The 15344-nt window shown below is 40.1% G+C and overlaps 1 protein-coding gene across 1 annotated transcript in view; it reads right to left on the bottom strand.

Moving 5' to 3' along the window:
* Positions 1-2003: 2003 nt before the first annotated feature.
* The window catches only part of MYO10 (myosin X), a 167580-nt gene continuing 154239 nt past the window's right edge, over positions 2004-15344 (bottom strand). The window contains exons 33-41 of the mRNA XM_055799113.1: positions 14252-14409; positions 12852-12975; positions 10821-11118; positions 9003-9210; positions 8262-8398; positions 7179-7299; positions 4267-4719; positions 3706-3897; positions 2004-3442 (exon numbers count right to left, since the gene is read on the bottom strand). Of these exons, the coding sequence (XP_055655088.1) occupies positions 3332-3442; positions 3706-3897; positions 4267-4719; positions 7179-7299; positions 8262-8398; positions 9003-9210; positions 10821-11118; positions 12852-12975; positions 14252-14409 (1802 nt within the window). The 3' untranslated portion in view covers positions 2004-3331. The remainder of the gene's footprint in view (positions 3443-3705; positions 3898-4266; positions 4720-7178; positions 7300-8261; positions 8399-9002; positions 9211-10820; positions 11119-12851; positions 12976-14251; positions 14410-15344) is intronic.

Here is a 15344-nt window from a genome sequence, read left to right as displayed (position 1 = left end):
GGAGGCACCGGGGAAAGTGCTAGACTGAAGCCTGAGGACATAGGTGGAACTGAGGCACGGCCAGCTTCAAGGTGTGCTAAGATGACAGGCAATTGTATTGCCTTTGCAGCTGCTGCTCTGTTCCTAGGCCAGCCTGCATCGTTTCTGCTCAGCCTGGGCTCTTGCAGCGTGGCCGGCTGATGGGATCCCAGGGTGTTTGTCACTGTGGCTATATTCCACCAGGCACTGTCAGAGGGCACAGGAACCTGATGATGCTCCCAGAGGGTTTTTGACAGGGTCAGTGTAACTACCCAGGGGTGGTGGATCTCCTGGAGTGGAGCAAGCAGCTGCCCCACAATCAGGACCAGGCCTGAGGGCAGGATGGGCAGTTGGGGCCATGTGAGCCCAGCAGCAGGAGACAGGCAACGAGCAGGAATTGCTGATCTTTGTTCTCTCAGAAAATAGGCAGTTTCAAATTCTGAAAACCACAGCATGCACAGCATTGTTCCTTCTCTCTAGAGGAAATGGGCAAGGCACGGCATTTCTCCGAGAACCCTTTAACTTCTAATACTCAGTTCTTTGTGATTTCTGATGTACTCAGCCTACAGAGTAGCAGTTGCAATACTACAGCCTGTCCAGAAGTATAGATCTACTCTTTCTTTTACAACTAGTGGTAAGCTTCTAGTGTTTGCTTTTTTTAAAACACAAATATTTAGTTCAAAAGAAGAATAAAAGTAAAAATGTTTTCTGTGATGAAAGCTCCTCTCTTCTGATAAACTTAACTGGTACTGTCACAGAAGAGATCACAGGCAGGAGAGAATTTCTGGCCCTAGCAAGACATTTAATGTATTCTTGGAATAAGCTTCTACTGAGGGAAAATAATTTGCAAGAGTAAATCATCTTCTCAATCAATTTTAACATATTTTATAGTTTAAGGAACACTGTTTTCACTTCCAAACCCAGGTCTATTATGCAGTATTTATTTTGATAAACTCTGCATTCTTTCTTGTGAGTATCAACAACTATGAAATCTTTTATTTGCTTCAACAATAGTAATTGAAGTAAGATTTGCATGGCAGGTTGGTAGAACTGGCACAAATGAAGAGAAGCTCTTAGGTATAGCGATAGCCACTTCTGTGTATCGACTGACAGCAAACATCCCTCCTAATGGTTGACAGCATCCAGAAGTCAGGAGGTAAATAAATTTGGATTGGAGAGGTAGCATCAGCTTCTCAAGACCGTGACCCTGAACAAGATTGGCACCTTGTCTATTCCTGTTTTTTTAAACAATTAACGATGATGATGGTGGTATGTCAGCGACTTCTCCAAGCATGTTTACCAAACAGCCCATAGATAAAACTGAACCTTCCTGCTGCACCAGCTGAAATGTATAAATTATGTCATTCCAAGGATGCCTTGCTAAGAGCAGCTAAATTCTTTGTAAACAACTTGGATATGGAAAAAATCAGAAATGCTACATCTCAGATACTCTGTGTGTGTGTAGCTCTACATATTGGAGTTGTAGTTCTCTCATATTTCTTGTCTTCAATTAAGTTCACCTTTGCTGGGAGGGCAGGGACATGACATTGGTAGTGTGATGTAGCAAGCCTTTAGGGACCGAGGGGCAGTGTCACAGATTAAGGAGGTGGAGGATTCCTCATAGCAAGCCTTGTAAAGGCTACGTACACTTACAAGGGCAGCACGTGCTGCGCTACCATGCTGTGGCTGGCTAGTAAAACCAGGCCATCTTACATCAGAGCTACACAAATAGCAAAAGCTTTACTTGCACATACCTTGTGGAGTGGAATTGCTCAGCAGTCCTTCCTCTCTGTCTTGTTAGTGTAACTGACACACATCACATCATCAAGGAAACCTGTCCCATTACAACGCAAAGCACATGCACCTTTTCGAAAAAAAAGCATATTATACAGCCTATGCTGTGTTCAGGGCTAGGCTTGGAGAACACAGACAAAATCAGGGCTTTGTTGCAAGTCTAACTCAGCACAAAGCAGAAACACAGCACATCACATATATTTTTTTTATTGCTGGACTTGTTTTTTTTTTTCCCAGTAAGTAGGCATGATTCCTTAAAGGCTGAGGTTTTTAATAACAGTACGGTTTTTAAGGTTTCTTTTTTTGCTGTGGATAAAAAGATACCTTTGATCAAAGTCTTGCCTTATATTACAGTATTTCTGTACAAAAATAAAAGTCCAAAATCAGCTTATTATTAGCTGGTATTCCCCAATTTATTTACAGGGTACTGTCAAAAACTTCATCAGGCAACCAGGTAAAATAGAGAACTTTGTATTAAAGCAGTTGCATTGTATAACTTTGCGTTCTCTAGTCCACTCTGAAGGGCTCTGACGTTTGGCAGTCAGTCTGGGTTGGAGAGTCCAGCCAGAATTATAAAAGAGCGATGTCTTTAAAGAAAGAATTAATATTAAAAACTTAAGCTGACATTATGGAGTACTGAACTGATAATTGTATTTCCATATTAGGGTAGTCTATAAATATTCTCAGCTACATCTCTTTATAATACAGCAGATGCAGAATGCAGAATTCTGCTACTTATATGGTAATACATATTTGCAATAGTAAAATCAATGTATGAAAATTTTGGAAATTACTTGTTAATAAAACTGCTTATAAAGTAACCATACAATTGTAACAACTATAACTCTGAACTATTACAATGTACAGAAAGACTGTTTACACCATTGCACATACTTATTCCCTTTGCTTCAAAAGACTTGTGAAATACAGAATAAAATTAGTCAAATTTGACTGACAGTTCAAATGTGCATGCACAATGTGCACATCTGTGGAAGCAAGAGGAAATTTCAAAATGTTGGCATCCATCAGGAAGGCTGCCAGCAGCTCTCCAAACAAATATGCCTTGCTCCTCTTCCCTCTCCCTTCCCGCATGTATACAGGCCAGTAGATTAGTGCAGTATGGATGACTATAACTTTGTTTTCAGTGTTCTGAAGGGAAAAAAAAATCCTCTTGACTTTTATCAGCAATTTTAGGTCAATACAAGTTGGGTTTAATATTGTAAGGCACTTATTACTGCTTGTATGGCAGTGGATCAAGTCTTAAGGCATTTGTTACATCAACTGAAGATAATAATGCTTTGGAAAGTTTTGAACGAGCCAGCAGTTCTAGTATGTGACTATTTCAGCTGATTTTCCCCTCCCCGCCCCATGGTCTTTCTAAAACAACGTTTGAAGATATTTTCCATGGAAACTCTGGTTCTTGGTTAGCTTGTCATCAGATGTGATCAGTATCATCAGGTCGTTTTGAGGCCAAGCAGCAATATGTTCTATTTAGAGCACAGTAGAACTGGTTTTGTTTTCACCTGGAGCTGCCCTGACTTCCATGACTACTCACGGATCGAGAGGTGCTGTAGCGTTTTTTCACAATCATACTGATGTAAGCTTTCATCAGCTTTGCAATGTCAACCACCTGCCAAGAGAGTATAAAGAGCAAATTCTTCGTAAAGTAACAGCATGCAAATGAGTTTCTTTAGATGCTAACACTATAAAACTGTCAAACTTTAAACAGAATCCTTTTGTGGTTAAACAAATAAAAATACTTAGCACTTCATCTCATTATGTCTTCCCTTTAGCTTTACAGGGATCTTGAATAAATCTGTAACATTTGCAGCAATTACTAAGTAGCCTGGCTATCGGAACAGGAACAGTAACAAAATTCCTCCTTGCTCTTACCTCAGAAGTTTCAAAAAGAAGTTCTCTCTCATCCACCACAATCTTGTAGGTGTTGGCAAGCGGTGCACCAAATGACAAGATATGTTCGTACTGGAACACCTCCAGAGGCCTTCCTTCCCCACGCTTGTAGACAGAAACTGCATCAGCACTGACTCCAAGCCACAACTCTTGTGGGAATCCCCCTTCTTTACACTGGAAGAAAAAATGTAAATTAACAGCAAAGGGAACAGCGGGAGCCACAGAACATTTACTGTTGACATTCTTGTCTGTGACCGTTTTTTAAAAAGCACACGTTGCTTGTTGTCCCTCTTTGAATGTAGCCTTCTACGCTTCGCAAACTTGTTTGCAACCCATCAGGCTAGCATTCTATCCCTCTGTATTTTATGGTTAACAAGTAGATTTGAATGGCTACAGTGCCTGCTAACAGAAGTATGCTTTCAATAGCTAACGTTGTATTATATCAGCTGTCTGAGCATTGTGATACCGTATTTATGGCTTCACTGGTCTGTAATGAAATGTACGGTACAAAGTGTAGTTTGAATTTCAGGAGGTCTCACTCACCTCTACATCGAAGAGTGTTGAGCCATAGCCAGGCCATTCTTTAATCAAAGCCATGTACTTTGCCATAGCCTGCTCCTGGTTCATCCTCTGGAGTTTTTTCCATTTGTCAATAATACTAGTCCTGGCAGCTGAGATTTCCTCTTTGACCCACATGTCTAACATCTGATCCTCCTCAACCTTCTGTTTGCTGACAGAGCCGCTGCGAAAACTCCTTCGCAACGTTCCTTCAAGAAAGCTGGCTCGTTTCTTCTCAGCCTTCTCTGCTGCAGTAAATGTTTTGGTAGACTGTGTAATCCGAGACTTCAGCTTTTGCAGGGGATAGACCTCCTCGATTTCTGGCACGCTGGTGTGCAGGGTGTAATCTCCCTGAAGGTACTGAAGACGCAAAGCTGCAAGGACCTGGAGGGTTTCTTCAGGAGCAGGATAATGTCCTCTAATCAGTGCTTCATGAGCCTACAAATGGGAAAAAAACCCAGCTTTTTATGTACAAAACAGCCTTTGAAAGGACTAAGAGAGAAACGGGAAGAAGATTTACTGGCAGGCAAACCCAGGATCTGAAATAAATGATCCATTACATAAATCAAATGTGGTAAATCCCTTGGCAAATTTCTTGAACTGGGTAAGACAGGGTTTACCAGAAGAACTGCAAGGCAATTGAGGAGCTTGCTACATGGGAATTACTGTTTCTAGTACAGCTCTTAGTGAGCTCACATATATAAGAGCAACTGAATTAATAAAGGAAAATAAAATGTGAAGGGGAGAAAATCAGGATCTAAACATCTGATTGGGAGGAAGCATACATGTTCAAGGGCATTAAGAAGAAATGAATACCTAGTCTTGCTTACTGCTATCAATAACCCAGATGTGAAAACTGACATTTCCACCCAAACAAGCAAAGCCCTAGGGCAGCTTTGTAATAAACCTCACTGAGGGAAAACAGTAACTATCTTCCATGGATCCCAGATAAATTAGTAAAATGTTTATGTGTTATAGTGGTCTGTAGCATCAGCTCTGAACCAAGATGACTCTTTCAAATCCTAGCTCTTTTCATACCTATTCAAACCTTTAGAAATGTGCACCAGCTAGGACTCACTTTTTTTTTTTTCCTTATATATGGCACTAGTACAGGAAACAAACATGCCTCACGTCTGGAGATGCAGGAATTGCAAGCAGTTTAATAAACACACAGAGATAATGCACATGTAAGAGCTAGTTCATTTAGGTGTACGCTTAGGATGGAGATAAAATGTGCCTTTAAACATGCAAGATGGTTTACCTGAGATTGTACACATATGCATGCAGAAGAAAGCGGTGCCTTGTGGAAACAGAAGGACAGTATTTTAATGTGGAAGAACTAAAAGACTTTCTTCAGTGCCTTATGGAATTACAGGATTCAGACTTTAAAATAATGGAGCTTACAGAACTAAAACTGATGACAAAAGGGAACTTTCTTAATTGGCTGGTCAATGACTGACGTTAAAAGCAGGCAATTCAGAAAAAAGAACAGAACTGATGTTAGAATGTAGTAAATCACAGCTTTAAGGTATTGCTGTAATAATTGCTTTATAACTGAAATACTACTGGCCTTGGCAAGATGTAAAGTATTTGGCTAAACACCAGTCAGAATGGTAAACACTAAACAGAATGCTGCATGAAAAACAACCTGCTTCAGTGAACGTGCTTGTTTTAGCTGTTCATATGGAAGACTATCTAAATCTGCCTCTTAAACCAAAAATGTAATGTAAAATATCTGATGCTAAGCTGTCACGGATTTTCTTCTTACTGTCTCAACTTATCCCAAAGCAGAGCCAGTAACTGGCTGACTCCTCTATACGTAGAACCAGACAGACAGAACAGTCATCTATTGCCCAGATCCTTTAGCCGACAGTAAGCGGGTGTGGACTGAGCTGCAACAGCAGGCTCTAGAAGGAGACTTTTGGTAGACTCATGATGTAATAGGGCGCCTTAAAACCGAAGCTGTGAACAAGAAGAAACGCTATTACAGTGAAGATGTTTCTGATGCTGTAGAAGGGGAAAAGGCTTCGTATATACGAAAACTGAAATATGTCAGTTCTCAATTACATCAGGCTTGCTTACCAGCAAGGACGTCAGGTCTTGACAGTGCAAACAGCCTTACATAGAAATCTTTATCATGAAGAAGGTGTCCGCTGGAAGCAGTTTTAGCCATTTGCAATTCAGTAGAAAAGGAGAAGGTCCATAAAACTGCCATCAGTGAGAGTTTCTGAGCAACTACAGGACTTCATATAGTAGAAATCCAACTGCTGACACGTTTGATTTTCATTATAAATAAATTCCACTTATATTGTTTTGCAATATGGCCTCATTCTGAGCTCAGCACATTCATTAAGTGGATTTCTGCTCATCATAGCTGTTCTATGGTTACTGCTGAGGCTGGACTGATTTGTTTTACTATGGTGCCTATGAAATAATCCGTTTTTGAAAAGAGAAAAAGCTGTTGTTGGATTACTTCTGTACAGTTGCCAGCATGGGCCTCTAATCATTAACTTGCTTGCCATTTACACGTTTTTCACTTTATTTCTTGCACTTCCTTTAGAAAATTGTTTTGTAAGAGCAAAATTAAAAGCGCGTTATCATCCTGTTCTTTTTCATCCAGCTTAGACCCAGTTATCCAGTTTTCTACCACCACACATAAAGCTAATCACAAGTAGTGCAGAAGTAAGAAAAGCTGTAACACTAGGTAATCGTATGTGCTTCACTTATGTCATGATAAGCGTGTTTTGACCACTGAACTGCTTTCTTTGCACTTGATGCTTGGGTAGCGGTGGATTTAGTTAAACAGAAGCATAATCAAAACTCTCTCTGTGCTGCCTAGATCACTTGCTTTTTTCCTCTTCTTAAAAGTGCTTTGGAATGGAACCTTTGTCCTTTACCTGCTCAAACATAAAGGCAAATTCCACACTATCTTTTGGGACGTTTTCTGTGTCCAGGAAGCAGTAGAGCTTGAAGTAGAACTTCCAGTGCATCTCCCCGGCTTCAGCAGTGGCAGCAAGCCTGCACAATTGTGTGAAGAGGAAAGGAGAGATCAGATCTGTAAAATCAAACTCCTTTCTAAATTGACACCTGAAGAATCGAAGCAAGGCATCAGCTGAATTTTGCTTTGTTGCACCTGCTGTCAGTCTACTGTTGATGGGAGCTAATTTTCAGCAGTATCCCTGACTGGACCGATGTCATTTGGGGAGAGGTGGATGGGTGCGTGTATTCAGAGCCTACAGCAAAATCGAAGAATTACAAATGTTGACTCAGTTCTCAGCCAACTGTTTCTAACCCAAATTCTCTTAATAAACTTTTCCTTGCAGCTCAGTTAGGTGTTGATGAAAGCAACATTCTGAAGTCCTGTTATAAACTGTAATTGCACAACACTTCAGACATTCCTTCTCCCCACCCCCACTCCCCGTTGTTACATGGATAAAGGAGGCTGATTTCCATGCATACAACATAAGGATGACAAACACTTATTTGGGCTTATATCACATTTTCTTACTACAGTAAGAACCACCTATGGGTGGTTTCAATTTTACTGGTAAGAAAAGTGTTGTGAGCTATACTGTGGTGACTTTCACGCGAAGTTTGGCAACAGGTAATCCAAGTGGCAGTGCCTGCCTGGAGTTCAGTTCTCCCAGTACTGGGGCAGCCACAATGTTAGTAATGGTGGAAAAATCTGTAGTAGTGGAAAAGAAAATGTGGAAATAGTGATGAGAAATAATACTCTACTGGTGTCAAGACAAGAGGAAAATCAAACATAAACGAATCGGTGGCTTATTAATTCCTTTAAAAAAAAAAAGAAAAAAAGAAAAAAAAAAAAGATGCTTTTCTTCCAGAAATGGTCATGTGTGTAATTCAGCTGCACCATCACAAACAAGCAAGAGAAAGAGAAAATTCAGCATTATCAACATTGAAAATGTATCTAATTGCTACTTATTTGAGTGGTGAGACAGAAGGAGAGGCAGACTCACTTTTCAAACTTTGCCAAGACATCAGCCACAATGGTTCTGCTTTCAATTGCTTTATCAGTAGTTCCATTGTATTCAAACAAAGCAAACATATTTCTACTATCCTCCATGGCCAAGCCACGAATTAACTTCTCAACCACCTAATGAAAAACAGCACATTAAAAACCCATAGCATGGAAAAGGAGCACCACAGAGTAAAACAAATAATTAGAAGAAAATTCAGAGCTCAGTTTTACATTGGGCTAAAAATGTTACTAACATGTTCTCATTAGCAGTATTAATTGCTGTCAACTTCTACTTTAATTTTTACAGTAAATAATGCTGATTCTTTCAGAATATGTATGTGCTATCATCTGGCCAGATATAAACCCTGTATTTCACCATCTCAGCAAGAGTCCTTCCAGTTTTAGGGAGCAAGCTGGCTCTCATATGCACTAAAATCTACTGAAGTTACTCCAGTAATGCCTCTACTGAATTGCTTAGTCTTTCCTGTAATTTTTCCTGTAAGAGGGAATTCTAGTTGGGTACTCCTCTGCAGAATAAAACCAATTTTTATGGCAGGGATTTCTTCAGAACACACTGGGGAGCTGGAGGGCGAGCTCTGTTAGCCTCCCCTCCCCTGAAATGACAGAATGGTAGAGAAACCCCCAGTGCTTCCAACGCCTAACACTACCACTGTCTGGAACCGGCATGTGAAGGGATGCACTGACTTTGTGCCAAAGCCATTCTGCCACCACTTCTCACCTCTCCGGCTGTAGTGTGCGAGTTGATTGTAATCTTACAGGAGCCACCACCATGGCAATAAACTGTGGATGTCATCTCCTGCCTGCCGATCAGAGCTTCTATTTCGTCCCGTGATGGCACAAACTCTCTGCATTTGGTTTTCTTCAGAGATTCGTAAGTAAAAAGTGCGTATTTCTCCATTTCAGTTCCTGGAAACTGGTCACGAACCCTGTGAGACAAATATTACTACTTTAAGCTTGCCATCTGTGAAATAGAAAGTTTACTTATTTGAGAGTGTTTTTTTCCCCTGAAAGTACTTCTGTATCCAGTACACTATTTAATTGACATCCTCAAAGGTTTGTTTTCACTGTCAAGGAAAGTGTTCTAACTTGTGATTTACTGTGGGATAACTTAGATACTTACTTTCTCATTTTGTTCTACAAACCTACTGGAAAGGAAAAACTGAACTACCTTTATAGCATTAACTACAGGAATCTTGTAATGACTCAGATTTGACAGCAAGATAACTATGAAAAGCTTCTTGTAATCAGCTCCCCTTTCTATCAGTAACAGTTGTTGAATGAAGGCTAAACTGCACTAAGGTACTACAGAAAAAAGTAAGAAAACATATTTTGACCGTTCTTGTAGTATTGCCACTTAGGATACTTGATTTCTATTCCTCTTAAAGACTCTCTCTAGATCTTACTGTTCAGCAGCTAGTATTATGCGTATTCGCTAACAGCTTCCGTGAACTCAACTCTGTAATTATTGAAAACTGTTGAATTTGGGTAGCTTTCAGTACAGAGTGCTTCTGTATTTCCAGTGATAAAATGTCAGCTTCTTAAGAGCTACTGAGGTTTAATTCATGTGAAAAAGTACAGAGATCTGTGATCTACAAGGCAAAAAAAAAGATTAATGCAGTATTACAGAAATGCTGTAAGCTGACTATGCATCTACAATATTGAAACCAAGCTGCAAATGTTGTATCAGTTGCGTTTTTTTTAACTAGGGGGACAGTTTATGAGCCGAATTAAACTGAGAAAGTGAATCAATGTTGGACTCTTTCGTTTTAATAGTTATATAAAGGGATTGATATTTTTCACTGATCTTACTCTGGTTGAAAGCTGTATCTTCAATACAAGCATTTTAAAAATATTTATAAAATAATTAGATGTAGCAAAGCGATTGACAAAGTCCATGCTCTAGCACAAATAAAGACAAGACTTGTACATTACTGAGAACAGTTTGTTGCTGTTGGACTAACTTTCCTAGTTACACACTGCATTCTTCTGCTGCATCACAGCAAGAGAAACCCCACATTCTGGTTAATGCTGAACTGTATTTTTTTTTAATGGTCACCAATATCTTAAAATTAGATCTGCAAACATACATTTTTACCTCCAATACATCTTTAAATATGATGATGGTTTTTTTATATGCATGATGCATGCCTCATAAAACCAAGGTAAGGAGGACAAAGAATTTTTAACAGGTTGATTTGGACAGTTGAGAATGGGACCCAGGGGTACAGGCTGCAAGTCGTTTAAGCAAGTTTATACAATTACAGAAAGCCACCCTTTTGTCAACACAAACAACTGTGCATTCAGTTTTGTGGGATTTTTCTCGATTCTTCAAATGAGAACAATTCCACCTAGATCAGCTCATACACGCTTTTCATACAACGTTTTATTTTTAGATTCGTTGTTTGGCATACATTCACTAAGAGAATGCATGTTCCAATCTCACTTGAAGATATCTAAACACTGCTACAAGTTGTGGTGAAGAAAACAGTAAGTGAAGAAACTTCTTTTCTTGCTTTAGTAGTTCAAAGCTTCTCACCTTTTGAGATGGAACTTGAGATATTTAAGGATGCTGCGACTCGGCAGAAACGTGCAACTCATGCAGGTGAGTATCTGCCAACTATACAGGTTGCCCGCGCTCCCGGGGTTAGGCACTTTATTGGTCTGCTTGATGAGCTGACAGTAGAGCTCATCTCGAAGAGGTCGTAAATCATGTCCCGTTTGGAGGATACCTTGGATTATAGGGATGGGATCAGACATAGACTCCAGCTGCTGTAAAGAATTAAATATCTTGATGGCTTCATCCTGCAGAGTTGTATAGCCTTTGTCTTTCAGCACTAGAAAAGAAAAATATGGAGAAAGGTGCTTAGACGGAGATATGCAAGAGAAAGCACTCAGCCTTAATGTAGGAATTGCTTAATGCTAGTCAGTGACCCTTATGCAGCATATTAGAATGGATCTTTTCCATTCCAAATGTATGATGCAAACTAGTTTTAGGAGCTAATTTGCTGGTAAGTTTTCTTCCAAATTTAATGAAATCCCACTCTGACGTTTTCTGACATCATAACTTGGTAAGTATATCTTGCTTGATCGGTTTTTTTGATGGAGAATCTTCCTTCCAGAGCAATCCACACTGCTGAAGTGTCTATCACATTTCACTGTCAAAAGCGAAAACCTAATCAGACCATAAGTGAGGTGAAGCACGACCGTGTTATGGAAAGTGACAAAGATACATGGCATCGCTTCTGTTTGCAGCAGCAGCATTTCCATTAAATCCAAACAATATTACTAAACTAAATAATTGCCGTGACACCGCAGCTTGTTTTTTGAGTGCTGGAAAAGGTGGTGATTATTTTTGTACCACAGGTTATTCAACATGGGCTAACAACTTCTACAATCTACTTAAAAGAACCATGCAGTTCTTGGGTTCAGGAGATGGAAGAGATTGCTCTGATGTCTGAATCAGTTAGCCCTACTAACCATCAAAGCACAAACAGATGTATGTTACGAAGTTTCTAACCTGACATTATACTATTACAGAAAATAACTAGCATCGGTCCATCTGTGGAGCTACATTTAGTATGGGAAGATTTTGGCAAGACTTCTGCCTCAGAGGGAACTAGTTGTTCCTGTCCACGGTGGATAGAGAGCAACCGTGCTGCACTCCTGCATGGGACAACCAGCTCAAGTGCCAAGAAGATCAGAACTGTGCCTTGCCACTGTATGGGAGAACGGTGAAGAGAAGGGAAAGGTTTCTCCTAGGATTTTCCTTGTCGTATGAGCAGAAGAGTATCACTTGAGTTGCCAGGAAGTCCTACCTGAAATACCTTAGCTTTTAATTAGCTGTGACCTCCCACCCTCCTCCCAAGGATGAAACTTCTGATCTGAGTCATATCTTGTCTAAAATGCAGTTGCAAAATAAGGTAAGCAAATTCATTTAAGGACACCAAATTCACAGCCGTCAATACCTCTGAACCATTCATTCAAAACCAACTTCTAATTTAGTGAACTAATTTAGGGAACAAAGGATATTGGAATATATGATTACCTCTGTTTCATGAGTAAATTAACCATTACTTTTTAAAACTGTGTCCACTCAAATATTGTTTCCCACAGATAACACTTCCCACCACAATGGATGAAACTTACACTTGTTAATTGGAAGTTGTGGCTGCTGTATCTCCCCACATGGGGTAGAAAGCAACAGTGATTTGAGAAGGAGAATATGAATCAAGGAGACTGAATGAATTGGGTTTATTTGCTTATTTCAGTGCAAGGCTTTTCAAACTCGGTCTTCTTAGCTGTATTGCTGAGGGTAATAAACTTGTATTAAAGCAGCAACAGTAACCTTCCCTTCTCTAACATCCACGCAGGAGCACCACAAGTCCATGGCTCTATGCTAGACAAACTGCTATTCTCTAACTCCTGGAAGAGAACAGGGAAACTTGTCTACTTGCATTATGAATATACACTTTGCCTAACGTTAACTTCACTATAGCCCACTGACTTAAAAATCCCGTGCTCTGGTTTAATCTTTCGTAAGGAAAAGTGTTTCTGTGAAAAAACTTACAGTTGAGATTGATGTCCCCATATGGCAGCGGCAGCAATGGCGAGTGCAAAGGATGATGAGTGTAACGGAGAATAGGGTTTCTTTTATAAATCTGTTCAACCACATCAGCATTCAGGCAGTTTTCCTGTTGGAGTGAGAGAAAAGCAGGATTTGGGGTCTGGTGTTAAAAATAATGCAATGCTTTGTGCTCTCAGGCTGGCTGTGAAAAAACTAGTCATCGCTGTTACCAACACTGCTTGGTGCTAAATCCAGTTGTGGGTCCTGTGGCTACCCTGGTGCTCTACGGGCTATGAATGCTTAGTACCTGCTAGCCTCCAGCCTTGCATAGCTTACTTTATCTGTGCAGTAAAGAGCAAACCACAGCAGAGCTGCAGGAGACAAACATGAAGTTTAATAACATTTTTTGAAGTGTGTTTTCATTTTACAATAATTTTTACTCCAGTATTTCATAACTGGAATTAACACATCTATATCCAAGTTTTATTTAAAAGTATTTCTCCAGCATAAGTAATTGGCCTTTTCAGTTAGAACCTACAGATGCTACCACAACAAAATGGTGCAGAAAAACTGCTGCTGTAAACCTTACGCACCCACTCTGATGTCTAAGTACTGTTCTTTCTTAGGCCAAGTTTGATTAACGTGTGACCACCGTCTTCTACCAATCCTGAACTTCCACATATGTCTACTGCTCTGAAAACAGCATTCATAGTCTTGGAATTTAGGACTTGATACTACTTTTCCATGAGAGAAGAGGTGGCACTCTCTAAGGGAAAAGATTAGTCGCAGTTCTCCCCTCTTTCCTTTTTTTTTTTGGTCTCTTCTGAGAATCATCATCCTCTCTCCAGCAAGCAAAAATCTCCAAGCTGTTCTCTGGCTATGCGCGCAGTGTCTCCAACAGGACTATAAAGCAGTAGAGCATTAACTGAATATGTTTCTCGTTGCGCAGAGACATGAGATGCCTAGCCTATGTTATCATAAAACAAGAAAAGAATCATAATGAAAAAAACACAAGAAGAAATCACGAGAGCTGTCTAGTTCACATACTGGTGTGCTGCCCACTGCAGATGTAGCCAAACAGGTCTGCTGACTCGTGAACTTGCACGCTGCACTCTACTGCCAGGTATAGCAGTTACATAAACCAGTAAAACTCGTTACTGTTTTCAGGGAAAAAAGTTACCCCTCTTGCCCTCCAAGTTGCACCTCACACTTTGCTCTTTTACTGTTTAGACAGAAATTCCTTTATCAGGTCAGTGAATACGTTCAGGTCCCACAATTTCAGTCCACATCACTGTATGATTAAAACTTCATTTACTGCTTTAATACTCAACATGGCAAAGCCAACGTGAAAAATATTTAAGCAACCATTCTTTCCCACTCCACGCCCTCCTTTTTGTGCCTACCTTAATATCCTGAATAAGTTGCTGAGTTGGAGTATCAATTGGTGCTTTTGTGTCAATCACATTCTGGATGGCACTTGACCAGCGTGTCGCCTCATTAAGCAATTTTGTATAGAGACGGTAACAATGTTTGCGTCCGTATACAGTTACATTCCAGTAACCTAGCACAACAGTAAAAAGTATGAATCATAGAAAGTGTATCTATAAAAACACCCCAGCTTCTATCTGAAAACAACTGCAGTCCCATCAGACCCCGAGTGCTGCATTCTGCATCACGCTGGCAGTTTCTCAGGACCTAAGCAGCTGTACGAGTAATTATCATAATACAGATACTATGGTATGGAAGGAGATTCTCTCCTTTCAAAAGGCCTAGGTACAGCCACCACCACGCAGCCTCCCATCTCATCCAGTCATCTTGTTAACAGTGACCATAAGGCTACACTATAGAATACTGTTAGCTGTTTGTGGCTTGTGGGCCCTACTTCTCCAGTCCTATCTGTACCAGGAAAATGAGACGGGATTCCTTTATATGCGAGAGTCTTTCATAATCTGTGGCACATGCACAAACAGGTATAAAGCATGAACAACTACTGCTTCTGTAAAAAAGTCATTAATTTCACACCAATGAAATTGCAACTATGGTAGAAAAAGCATTTTAGTTCAAATTCTCTCTCTGCATCACTGTATAAGCTTTTTATGAAGCAGATTCAATTAAAGAAAATCTATTTCATCTTTCACTAGCAAAAGCCTCTTTGAAGTGTCAGTGTCCCCAGTTAGATTACACAGGACTGTCAACAGTCACTTCTCGTTTGCAAACAGCCACTTCCGAGTTGAAAACCAGTTTTGAAAATGCACAGCGGAGCTGACTCAGGTGTAATACGTCGCTTAGCACAAACTGGACTCTTACTTGAGACCTCACTACACTTGCTCCACCAATGCTAGTCCTCACAGTTCCTCAGCACATAAAATAATGTATGAGGAGAGTGCTATCCCTATGTCCTTCCCCAAGTCTTTGATGTGTAAGCGTAAGCAATCACACATAGCTGCAGTGTCAGCCTATGATAACTTGAATATTAGTGAGAACAAATTTTGCTCT

This window comes from Falco peregrinus, chromosome 3 (genome assembly GCF_023634155.1).
Source record: "Falco peregrinus isolate bFalPer1 chromosome 3, bFalPer1.pri, whole genome shotgun sequence".
NCBI classification, from domain to species: Eukaryota; Metazoa; Chordata; class Aves; order Falconiformes; family Falconidae; genus Falco; species Falco peregrinus.
This window is presented reverse-complemented; position numbering and strand designations above follow the sequence as displayed.